The sequence below is a fragment of the Pagrus major genome, chromosome 8, assembly GCF_040436345.1.
Source record: "Pagrus major chromosome 8, Pma_NU_1.0".
In the NCBI taxonomy this organism is placed as follows: domain Eukaryota; kingdom Metazoa; phylum Chordata; class Actinopteri; order Spariformes; family Sparidae; genus Pagrus; species Pagrus major.
In genome coordinates, this window is record NC_133222.1 from 30,335,838 (window position 1) to 30,348,988 (window position 13,151).

The following is a 13,151-nucleotide window of genomic DNA, read 5'->3' on the forward strand; positions in this document are numbered from 1 at the left end:
ATGTGAATTTGTGTTTTCAGATCTATCAATAAGTCTTGCAGATGTGCGAGTAGATACAGGCAACTGTGCTCCATCTTCACCTGCAGAATCTAAAAAGAGAGACACTTGTGTAATGTGAGCGAGGGAACAAATGAATGAATGCTATGAATTCAAGACCGAGGTGATCTATGTGGCGCAATTCTTGTACCTGGCAGCTACCGTTATTTCATCTGTTCTCAGCTGTCACTACACATCAGCACAAGGCAGCTGACCGGGCTAAAGAAGCCCCTGCAGCTTTGTTGATTTATGGCAACTTTTTAGCAAACATCAACTTTTATGTCAAAAATTATGTGACAAATGATACAAATGACTTTTTTATGTTTTATTATGACTAAACAAACTGAATAAACAAACTGTCTTTGTTTTCATGACTGAATAAACTGAACAACAAACTGATCTTACTTTTACTTTGTTTATATTTTATTTATATTTGAGTTTGCAAACATAACATTTCTGAGTTTGACTTTCATCTCCAGAACTACATAGTGCCCCTTTAATCTCCACCTCTCACTGAAGTAAAGCGCTGCAGTTTTCAGCTTCCCATGCGTGTCGTGATCACCCTTTCGCAAAACCAAACAACAGCTCATCAAGCCTGCAGGCCACCCTGCTCAGAGAGAGATGAGTGATGGGGTAGGAGACTTAACTCCCTTGCAAAAAGCACCATCTACCTACCGCGCCCAGTCGGAAAAAATGCACCTTCAGTTCTCCTGCTCTATTACCCCGACCCCCTGGAGTGAAACACAGCAGCTCAGTATCCCAGTTGATCTGCAACACGAGCTAATGAGCTCAGCGGCGCTACACAACACAGCCCGGGAAAATCGAAGCAGCCGGAGAGAGACGTGTAAATTAGAGTGATCCCCCCAGACGATCTGCTGGACAAAGGCAGGCATATGGAGATATTTACCAAGCAGGTTAGCCAATCGAAATCAAGGCCCATAGGGGCGGTCTATAGGGGATGCTAATTACAAGACTTGAAATCATTACAATTCATATAAACACAGTGATGTTCTCTATGTAAACATTAAGAGGCCATCTCACAGTCTGGCTACAATACATTGATATTTAAACATATTATACAGTATATAAATGCTTGATATGGATACATCCTGTGAGTGCTTGTATTGATCGCTGCCTATCCTGTCATAGTTGGAGGCGTTAAATTAAGCTGGACAGACTGGCTGAGGTTGATGCTCCATTCAAAGCCAATTCAAGAGCCAGCTTTTCACAGCAGACCGATGGAATTAAATGCATGTGACAGCACAGCACATACAGCTTGTTTCATCATCTCGCAGAGCGCACTCAACCCTCATCTATTTTCCTGTGCCCCAATCCTTGTTTCACCTGGCAGTGACTGATGGAGCTCAGCTGTGCCTCTTGTGTAAAAACATAAAAAAAAGAAGAAGAAGAAGAAAAAAACAACCTTAAAAGTCTGTTACCATACACACTCTTTTGAGCTATAAAATACGACTGGACTTTTCATGGGGAATGAAAAAACAGGCAAATTGCTTCAGCACCTTAGATCGAGCTCCCTGGGGAACGGGCGGCTTGTGTGAAATGCTTGAAGGAATTCCACTCAACTAGATTCAGACATTCACATGCACTTCTTACAAACCACGTTGAGCCTGTCCATAGCCGTAGTCTTTGTAGCATCAGAGCGAGAGCACGGGTACATTTGAAACCTTAAATGTCAGATTCAGTGATTAAATCGATAGGGAAACTAATCTTCTGTTGCCTCGGACCAAATGGTTTATAAATCCTGCAGCAATCCCCTAAGTAAGCACAGGAATTCATGAATGCTAAACACATTTGGTTTTCTCTCCTCTAACAAAGGAGCGCCTTTGATACTACCACCCCTCTTGTACTTGTAGGACAAGAGTGCTGAGCTGACACTTTTCTTTCAAATATGAATCTCAAATGAGCTTTAGCTTTTGATATGGCTTTATAATGGTTCAGCTGGGAAGGGCCCATTTAGCTGCTGTACAGCTTCCAACAAAGTAAATGAGACTGTGTGTGATGTTGCTTGTGTTTTCGGGGCCTATTTTAAAATCTTTTCACTTTTCAGAGGTGCTCACTGTCACTGGACGAGAGAAGTGAGTGCATCAGCGGACAATAAATTGAATCATGAATGGAAGAGATTAACAGGGCATGCTGCAGAGTAAGAAGCTGAAATCCTTGCTCCCAGCACCAACACCAACACTGATATCCTCACAACCTTGACACCAGGACATAAGATCAATCACCCCGTCAGGCTGATCAAACAGCCACTGTGTCCAAGAGAGGGCACAACCGATCCCCCTCCCTACTTAACCGCAGATTGTCACAGCACAAAGGGCATTTGCTTTAATGATTGCTGGCTGTCCGAAGGAGCCATGCTCCCAATCCGAACCGCACCACACAATACCGCTCTAATCTGCCCCAAACTCCCCCTACAGCTCAGACTCTTCTAATCCCTCATAAGAAAGAGGAGCCAGATGGTCACGAACAACTGCTGGGGGGCCTGAGGATGAGCGCATGTATGGAGATGCCTGGAGTGCCTGCCGCTGTTTACCTTGTGCTTCAAGTTACCACTGTAAGCCCCGGGTAGCGGATGGCGTGTGGGTGGTGAGTACGCTTCCAAGGATGGCTGTGCGTTTTTGTGTGCGTACAGCGAATGTGCTCGTGCATGTGTGCACAGTCAGAAAGAAGAGCCCCCCGCCGTACCTGGTGTCTGGTTACAGCAGCGCACCGTACCCCCTCCAGTCCTGAGATGAGATGTCAGAGCTTCAGAAGCAAACCTCCCTACCAGCTGCAGTAACCTTGTGATTCCTGGAGTGTCAGAGGTAGAGCAGCGCAGTCCCAGGGGTGTCAAGATACACCATGCCTCTCACCCTCCCTCACTACATCCCAGAATGTGCTCATTCCCGGCTCTGAAAACCTTCAACTGTGCGCACCCCTTCTCCAGAATCCAGAAAGCCAGCCTGCCAGCCAGCCACCGGTGAGCCTCAAGCTGTCACATGCTAAAGGACGTAGCCAGCAGCCACATGCTACATCCTAACCTCCACATCACCCCACTCTTCTCCCACGTGACACTGATTAAACCGTTATTAAGATGATCTAGTGGTGGGAAAAAAACAAGAGTATCAACCTGCGGGACTAAGAGGAAATATGCACGGTGGGTGTTCATTAAGTGAACATTACCAGAGTAAAAATTCAATTATTGCACAGCAGGGGATCTGATGCGTTGGGGAAAGTCCACAGCCACTTAAGGTCCCTCTGCCCCCACACAAGCGCACACATATACACACATACACATATGCATCCACAGACATAATGACAGAGCGAGTCCTCAAATCTCAGGCAAAGGGAGAGTTTCTGCTCACTCTCGGGATGTTTGTAATGTATTTCCATGGGGGCCAACAAGCTCGGCTCCACATGAATCGGAGGCCACCAGCCTTGAAATCCAAAGCCTCTTTTCCACCTCCCTATTAGTGGTGTGCAGCAGCCGGTTATTAGCGGCGGGGTTTTGCCAGTGAAAAGGGTTAAGCACAAACTGAGCTGGAGAGAACCCTGGAAGTAAACACCTACACACAAATCCCCCGTGACCGCCCCTCAAGAAGATAGCGGATAATAATGCCCCTGTGACCTCTGACAAAGGTTGACCTGTTAAAGTGCACTGAAGCAGCTTCTGATCTATTAAACGAGCCAAGCAGGCCAGAACTGACATACAGGGAACTGATAGGGTCACTCTGTTAATGCAGAATGTAGCACTTCATACAATCCAGAGTCCGAAAAAGGTTGGACGATGTGTAAAATGTTAATGAAGTCAGTCCCATGTAATAATATCCTTCATACAATCATGTGTTTCACAAAGTGTTGAACCACGCCCCATCCTTGCTTGAGACTGAGCCTTTCGAGGACGCCCCTTTCATACCCTATCATGATACAATCATCTGTTACCAATGAACCTGTGGAATGTTCAGACAGGTGTTTTGCAGCATTCCACAACTTTCCCAGTCTTTTGTTGCTCCTGTCCCCACGCTGGCATCGAATTTAAAATAAGCATTTATTTACAAAATCTAAGAAGTTGATTGGGAAGATATGGGATTTTATCAAGGATTGCGATAAAAATAACTCAATAAGTTGATTGTGGTGCATTTTCATTACCATGATAGTCAAGAATCGAGATAATAGTGAAAATACTCACATGAATGACTCGAAAAAGGTGCCTAGCTCGCTGACGTACAGTCCTATACTGGGCTTCCTGATTTATTGTGAATTACCCAAGCCTGTCACCATGGCTGAAGGCATGGATTGAACATTGTACCCCTCACAAGAACTAGACCTTATGAGTTATGATTTCTCATTCAAGATTCTTCGATTGATTGTTTTTTCACTAAAAAACGACGCGTCCGAACTGTGATGCAATGAAAAATATTTATTTCTTCACAAAACTTAAAGTTAAAGTGATTCCAGTTTAAAGTTTAAAGGATATTTTGATGAATATCGGGATAAAATTGTGAATCACAATTATGCTGGACAGGATAATTGTAGCATGATATTTTAGCACTTATGGTTTTCTTCTCCACAGAACAGTATGAGGGCAGATGTTGCTCACACTGAAGATGTGTTGCTTAAAATCTCCATCCCTAATTCAAACAAGGCCTGAGGCTATGAGGACACCGAGTACTAACTGAGACTCGCTCACATTAGGGTGAGTCGATGTCTGCATTAATGAATCTGAGATCAGCTAAGCTGTCCTGACCCTTTTCATTCCCTTAAACAAACATTTACGTGAAGGCGAGGCACACTGAAGAGCCCCTGAGCCATTTGCATGTCTGTGCCAATCACTCCCGCCATTGCGCCTCTGTGGACTGGGTAATGATATGAGGATGATAGTGAGATATCGCCCTGAAGCAGCAGAGAGCCCCACAGCTCCGGGTCTGAGCTTGGCCATGAGCAGTGTGAGTACACGAAGCGGACAATGGGATAGATGGATCTCCATTTGTGTGGTGCATGTGTACGTGTGTGTGTTTTCAATGCTGGCCTGTTCACAGCTGGGCTCTGGCTAATACCCACTCTGTTGCCCCAGTTAGCAGGGCTCACAACCCAGTGACATGGTGGGCTGGGGTTGGTAGATTCCCCAGTGTTGGGATGTTTTTACGCTTCACGCTTCGCTGCATCCACACAAAAGACTTGGCCTCATAACCCATAAGCCCTTTAATCCATTCTGTAAACATTCAAGGGATGCCCACTTTTACAACAAATGCCCATGCATGGGTACACAGCAGAGCCTGCCACACGCTGGCCAGGTTTGTCTGGGTGAAATCTATTTGTTGAGTAAATTTGGCACGGAGAGCCCTGTTACATTAGGATCCTTTCTTCCTGTGAATACCTCAGACAAAGATAATTACAATCATTTTCAATTACGCAGATTAAGTTAAATATCCTGCTGCAGCAATTACAAACTTTACCCATAATTTGTTCCCCAAGGGAAAAGACACCTCATTAAAAGAGCAAATAATAAAATGAAGCACATAAATCAGATCATCTCCTCTAGAATTACTTGAAACCATCTGACCATCTCAGCTCATGTCCCCTTGGTGCACATTGCGTTGCTCGTCAATGTGACTGCGCTGTAGAGATGTATACTCTTTCACTTGCATGCCAAAAGCAGCTTTCAACCCCATGTTCACTGTAAATCATACAACCGCCAACCTGAATGAACAACCCTAATGAACCCATGCACTCCTTACCACTACAATCTAACCCGCCCCCCACCGACAAAAGGAGACCTGGTGCAATGCCACTGACTCCGTCATGACATCCAGGAATAGCAACATGAAGAGAGAGGAGCAGGAATAAACAGCCTGATGTAATAATTAGAAACGCATGATTGCACTGACAACCGTCACTGTGCCTTAATGTTTCCTGATTAGCATTCAAAAAAATAAACTTATCACATACTGAGACTTCACATTTAATACCACACATATGGATAAAGATTAATACAGAGTAACTGAAGCCAGATTTACTCTGTCAGCATCATCTTTTAAGCCACATCTGCACACATCAACTAGATCAGCGTGAACAAGCATGATGAGAAAAACATGAGGAAAATGATGAGCCACTTACCCAGAAGATGAGATTGAAGATGAACATCATATACTTCAAGCAGCAGAGGCAGCCTCTTGCCATGTTGCACTTCTTGAATTCTAAAAGGAACACAAAGGATAGATCCAGGTAAAAGACCACGTATTTGCTGCTTTTGGGTGAGCTGTACTTGCTGTTGGTCTTGTCTCCTGCGCTGGCGTCAGCTGCCGCTCCAGCCTGCCCCTGCTGTGCGTTTTTGCGCGGCCCCGTGGAGCCGTAGAATGCGCCGGCAGTGAAGCCGCGGCCGCCGAACGGGCGGCCAGACGTGGAGGCTTGTGCAAAATCAGAGTCACGGCTATCTACTGAGGGGCTACGGTGAATGGCTGACTCCTCACTGCTGGACTTCTCCATGCTCTAAGGCTGCAGCTGCTGGTGAAGGGCTCCCTGACGCACAGTCTACCATAGTCTCAGAGATGACAGGACAGGACAACTCACCCTCCAAATCACCACTGCTTCACTCTGAAGCACAAAGAAGATAAAAGCCTCACAGAAACACAATTACATCCACCTCGGTGCACACAGTTGTGTAAGAAAGTCTTCAGTGTAGAAGTGAGTGGAGCTGGACTGTCCAGGCACCTCTGCCAGGCTCAAGTGTCTTCTTGCTGCTGCTGTCTTTCCGTGGTAGTCCTGAAGTAGCTGTGCACAGGGGTCCTGTGAGGAGCATTACCCTGGTCTTTCCAGGAAGAAGTTACAGTACTCCCTCTATCCCCTGTTGTAATATCAGTCTCCTCCTGTGCTGCTGATTGCCGTGCCGGGCAGTTCCAGAGGGAGAAAGACCCCAGTGAGTCTCAGCTGCTCCACTTCCACGCTCTATTGCTGACCTGGTAACTTTTCTCCTTTCCTCTATCTGTCTCCTCTCCTGCGGCCACTGCTCTGCTCCTTCTCACCGGCTCTGATGCCCTCGCTCTTCCCTCACTCTGCCTCTCTCTGTCTCTTCCTTGAGTGTGCCTGTCTTATCTAGTGTACCCTTCTGCGCTCAGCGGCTCAGTCCTCCGCACTGCCTGTGCTCTGCTCTCCCAATAGCAGCGCTCCGGCTGATGTGCTATTATCGGCAGACGCAACTAACGGGCATTCCCTATCTCCCAACAAGAGCACTGCCCTCCTCCCCCAACTCTCTCCCTCGCTCTCTCTCTGTCTCTCTCCCTCTCTCTCTCTACGTCAGCCCCTCCCCACTGCTGAGCACACAGCCAATGTAGCAGCTGCAGCCAGACCCAGGCTCCTCCTTGCTGCTCCCCGTGTCTTTAATAAGCCCATCACTGTGTTTGCTTTGACTATACATGTTCAGCAATTTCATCCTTGCTGTCAGGGGGATTGAGAGGCCAGAGATTAATTTAAGAATATCAAACAAATAAGAAAACAAACAAACAAAATGAAGTGTGATGGATGAGTAAATGGTTGTGTGTGGAGTAGCAGGGCTGGGGGTGTGTGTGTGTGTGAGGTGCAAATTGCTGGCATGTTCTTTAGCATGAGAGGAGCTTTCGGTGTCAATCTGCTGATGACACAGACACCTCACTATCTCACACATCGAAGTATAGCTCCTCACTCTGTTTTAATTTGTACGTTCTCCAACTGCCAAAAATACAACAGTAACTTTGACAGCAGATTGATGCATATTTATTATATATTTCTGAAAAGTGAGCTTCAAACATCAAGCGACACATTACTGCTGTGGGTGGTGGTGACAGGACTGAGCTGCAGTTTGGTAACGCTGTTGCTCCGTGTTATTCATCACTGCACTGCCCACATCCATGTAAGGGGACCCAATTAACTGGCAACGTCCATGGCTCAGGAATTATGGCACCATCTGAAGCACGGAAAGGGGATAGTGGCTTTAAGATGCTGGAGGCTCCTCGACGCAAAGCCGGGGTCAAACACTGAATAGCCCTGCTGACTCACGCACCAAGATGACAAGATATCATAGGGGAGCAGCTACATGTGAAGGTAGTGATCGTGAAGGTGCTTCCTGTCAAATTTCAATAAAACAGGAGAGCCCTTATTGCACCCAAGAATCAACATTCAAGCTAAAACAGTTCTACTGCAGGACTGCACATTGTTGTGCTGCCGTAATGGTCTCCTGTCAGCTGAGTGCCGCTGATGGCTCAGCCTCCGGACAGATGGAGGGAGAGTTTCAACTGAATGGTCTTAAAGGTAAATCCAGTAATACTCAATCGACATAGACAACACACTCTAACCCTCTTGGGTTTGACCATTGTAGAGTAAAAGACAGCCTTGAGTAAGAGCCTGTGATGTTGTAATGAAGAGAAATGATGGAAAATCAGGTTTCACGTGTGATTCATATATGATGGTTTAAGAATTACAACACATTAAAATCTTGTGAAATAACATAAAGACCTGGCTTTTGTTGTACTGATTTAATACAAACAGCAGTGAGTTAGCTAAGCTTAGCATTAGGACTGGAAGAAGGGGGAAACAGTTAGCTTGGCTCTGTCCCAGAATAAAAAAAAAAATTCCACTTACAAGCACCCTGAAAGCTGGCAAGGCAGTGTGCTTTGTGTGGGCTTGTCAGCACCAGGTAACAAGCAAAGGCTGCTTGGTTTTGTGTCATTCCCAAATTGTCAAATGCTGATTTTGGACACGAGCTGCAATCCCAAAGTGTATCTTACTAACAGGAGCTTTAAGCAAATCAGATACAATGTGCTAATTATTGAGCTTTAGGGGAGCTAGCAGGCGGATTTTGGCAACTTTGGAGAGTGGTATCAATCCTCTTATCTAACTCTCCACAGGAATAACCTGAAACACCAGATGGATTGTTACACAAAACCATCTGGAAAAGCACCACTACAAAAGGGCAAGCACTTCAAAAAAAATACTTGGCAGGTGATTGGATGAACCATCTCTCTATCATGGGCTAAACAAATGTGATCAACAGTAGGAGAGGGTTACCACCAGCAGGGCCTGTTGGTAAATCAAACCATTAAAGGTCCAGTTTGTAAGAAAGTTGATTTTTGAGTTTCATTTCCAACTCGTCAAATACTGATGCTTTGGGATTGTAGGTCAGGTCAGCAGACAATCCAGAGTGTCAGTATTTGACGGGTTGGGAATGAGACTGAAATATCAACTTTTCTTACAAGTAAGACCGTCAACAAAGCCAATCGAGAGAAGAGTGAAAACATCTTTTCAATTGAGAAAAGCCTTTAGTGCTGTTCTTTCCTCTTCTTTCAATGGAATCTACTCTCCACTTCTGCGATAACTGAAGGTATATCAGCACCTACAGTATGCTAAAGTCTTGAGGAGTCGCTTCTCCTGCTAATCTCTATGATGGAAGATCAATAATGCCAAAATTGCCATCATGTACGATAATTTGACCAGTTAAAGAAGCTTACATTAGTAGTTAGTTTCGGCCTACCTAGTTTTTAATTAATTTCCTGACATGATAAGGAAAGCAAAATATGGATCTTCACTTGACCTCTTTACAGCCAATCATGCTTGAGGAACGCTCTGGTGATGAGTGCAAGTTCTGTCATATGTGTGTTATCAAAGGTAAAGTCTTGCTGACACTGCCATGTTTTGGTCATGATGAGGAAATCATGCAAATGTACGAAGAAAATTGCTGCGTCCAGGAGAAAATAACAGATTTCTGCATTTTCAGCGTTTAAGGAGCTAGTGAGTGTCCATTCATCTTCTTGACCTTGCATATTTGAGGGCTCTATGTGGTTTTGAAAAGTGTTTATTACTGAAGGACTACATAATGTTCAGAATCTCTCACATTGAGGTAAGGTGACTTTGACACTGGTATTGTAGCAGTTCACTTACTTTCCACAAAGCCTCAAGTGTCCTTAACCACATGTTCCAGGGAAAGATCTATTGTCTGCAAAAGGTACCAATTTCAAATGCTTACAGCAAATTATTAAGGCTACTGAAGGTAGAAAATAGCTGTTTAAGTTAAAAGTGACAAGATGTCCTTTCACTGCCTGTGTAGAAACATGTGAAAATCTGCAAAGACCAGTGAGCTTTCAGGCCCTTAACTCCAAATTCAATGCAATCTACGTCAGTGCTGCTCTCTCTGAGAGCTACACACATTAATCAGAGCTCAGCGGGGCTCTTAGTGTGCATGTTACTGATTCTTCAAGTAGCCCGGAGGACACATCTGAGCCCGTTGCCTCCAGAGCCAGGCACAGATCCATCCATCCATCGACTCAGAGCAACGGGACTCTGTGCGCCTGCATTAGGTGGAGGGGGTAAGGCGAGAGAGAGAGATACAAAGCGAGACTTGGGAGAAATGTGGGCACATGTGGGACGACACAGAGGAGTTGAGGATCGAAGAGAAGATGAAAAATATGCAGAGCACAGCAGAGAAAGCAGACCAGAGAGGGGAGCCTGGGCTGAGATGGAGGGGGTGTATATGATGACACTGTATTCAACCGTTTTCTATGATGCTGAGTAAATCTGAAAGCTCCTTCAACATATGTGTGTTGCAAAGACAGAGAGGACCGGACAGATTAGAGTTCAGAGGGAACCAATGAGGCCTCTCTACACACATTGTCACACAGCCTGGGACTTCAAAAAGATAATGACGCAAAGAATGAGTGGGGCCGACCAATGTCTCCATCACTGAAGAAGATAAAAATAGCGACAAAAGAAATATTGGTATAGAGAAATACAATTTATAGCTTTGATTCATTACCCTGCACAGTGGGCAATAGCAGTATGCGAGAACAGCATAGTATGTGGTCTGGATAACAAAGATGCTTCAGCCTACAAACAGTAGGGGGTGAAGTGAAATGTAATTAAGGTCTGTTGCTGTCTAATTACGTAATTAAAGACCTGTGCAATGAAATCCTTTATAAGAAACACAATTACAGCTGATTGACTCCAATACCATCTTAAAAGTGAGTCAATATGTCTGCACTGCATCCTCTAATTGGTTCTTTAACCATATGATACTTTCACAAACTATTATTTTCATTGTCCATTAACTGTTGATTATTTTCTTAATTAGATTTTTGCTCTATAAATGTCAGGAAATGGAGAAAAATTCAGTGTTTCCCACAAGATGATATCTTTAAATGTCTTTTTTTGTCCACAACCTAAAGATATTCTGTTTACTGTGAAAATATCCACATTTTAGAAGGTGGAATCAGAGAATTGGTGCAAAAGAATAACTTAAACCAATTAATTGAATGTCTAAACACTTGGCGATTGGTTTAAAGGTGCAACATTAAAAATATATACCTATAAAAATTACGAACAGACCATGAAAAATAGCCATTTTGACATCAAGAAATCTCTGTATTGTGTTGCAAAGACATCTACTGAAGCTAGCATGCTAACCAGCTAGCCCCGTCACGTCTGGTCCAAAGCTCCCGTGCTAGCAGTGTAAACACCAACAGTCCCCTGGTGCAGGATGCATGGCTCACGGAGCTAACTAGATAACAGCAGCTACTGTTAGCTGCAGTTAGTGGTCACTCTGGTGATATGCTGCCCTTTTTGTTTGGAGTATAGATTAGACAGCTGGCCAAATCTTACACGTTACACCTTTAATAGCTGATTCAATTGAGTTGATTCATTGTCGCATCTCTGATCTACAAACAAAAACTAAACCCAATAGATGAATATATTTCTTTGTTATGACATCAGTGGGAGATGAATGCTGTAATTCATCAGGGCTAGATGAAAAATGTAATTTTACACAGCCTTAATGGCCCGTAGCCTTACCAGTCGCATCTCTCTTATTTGGATTGCATTATACATCAGTGATATAAAGAGCAGGTTTATATAGAAACTAAATAAAGAGGCTGCACTCAATAAATATGCTTCATAACTTGGTGGTTTGGTTTTTATGAGACAAGTATTATGTTGGGGAAAATGCAATAAACAAATATTGTCGCATAAAAGATATATACATATACATTCCAGAGCACTTAGACGATCATTTCAAGCCTTGCAGCGTCACTATAGAAAGTATCTGGCCAGGTTTAGTGTCTTTACAGCAATCTAATATTTATTTCATTTATTGACTGTTTTATTTATACAAACAGTCTTTCTGTAACTGCACATTTCACTGCATGAAAAAGGACCAGAATCCAAAAATAAATGATCAGATATCTCTGAGATTCTCTGGAGAACACGGAACATTTCTGATGTATATTCTGATTTTTGTTCAGGTCAATATGGACTCAATGTACTGTACTTCATGAGAACATAAATTATGTTTATGTCATGTATGTGCTCCAAAAATGACCTCATTTCTCCAGCAGTTCTCCAGCTGTATAAAGTGGCGCCATACTGGGAGTTGGCTATCTACAGACATGAATCTGCGACTCTCATGATATAAGAGTATCACTATGGATATCATCATATTTGGCTCTTATCTTGGAATGCTCAGGCAAAAATGTCTCTGGATTCTTGCCACACAAGTCATTAGTTTAGCCCTTTAATGTGGATTTTAATATGTGCAATATTAAAGTGACTGCTACGATTGTAGGCTGAGCAAATTATCACATTCTGTTTCCCAGTTGCAGATTTTGCCAACTCTGTCTTTGTTCCTGTTCAGAGGTTCTCCAAAAACAGAGAGGAGACTCTTCTGCCAGTTGGCTGTTACAGGTGCCAATGTACTGATCAAAGCTAAACAGCATCAGAGGAATACTGAAGGGGGTGTTCCAGTAATTTAGTCATACTTTCATAAGGTAGGGAATGTACAAGAGACTTAAAAAAGAAATGCTCCCAACTGAAGCAGCAGTGGACAGTTAAACTGACTTATAGGTCCAGATATGGGTTCAACTCCAAAAGGAAAACAGGATCCTACAACTTTGATTCACAAAAGTGTTCCCGAGCCCATGTAGTAATATTCTCTATACATCATGTGTTTCAGTAAGTGGTGGACCTCGTCCCATCCTTGCTTATGAACACCTCCAAACAGGTGTTTTATGAGCATTCTTCAGCTCCCCCAGTCTTTTCTTGGCATCGAATAGATATACATTTACAGTTGTTGTACTGTTTTCAATTGACCGCATCAAGCCCAT

At 43.8% G+C, this 13,151-nt stretch overlaps 1 protein-coding gene across 3 annotated transcripts in view; it reads right to left on the minus strand.

Moving 5' to 3' along the window:
• The window catches only part of tspan9a (tetraspanin 9a), a 191,344-nt gene that overhangs the window by 67,731 nt on the left and 110,462 nt on the right, over nucleotides 1-13,151 (minus strand). For 2 of the 3 annotated variants that reach the window (XM_073472350.1, XM_073472349.1), the window contains one exon: nucleotides 6,151-6,230. In XM_073472350.1, coding sequence (XP_073328451.1) covers nucleotides 6,151-6,213 — 63 coding nt within the window. In that variant the 5' untranslated portion in view covers nucleotides 6,214-6,230. Of the gene's footprint in view, nucleotides 1-6,150; nucleotides 6,520-13,151 lie in introns of those variants that run through there. The other variant, XM_073472348.1, reaches the window with a different exon arrangement.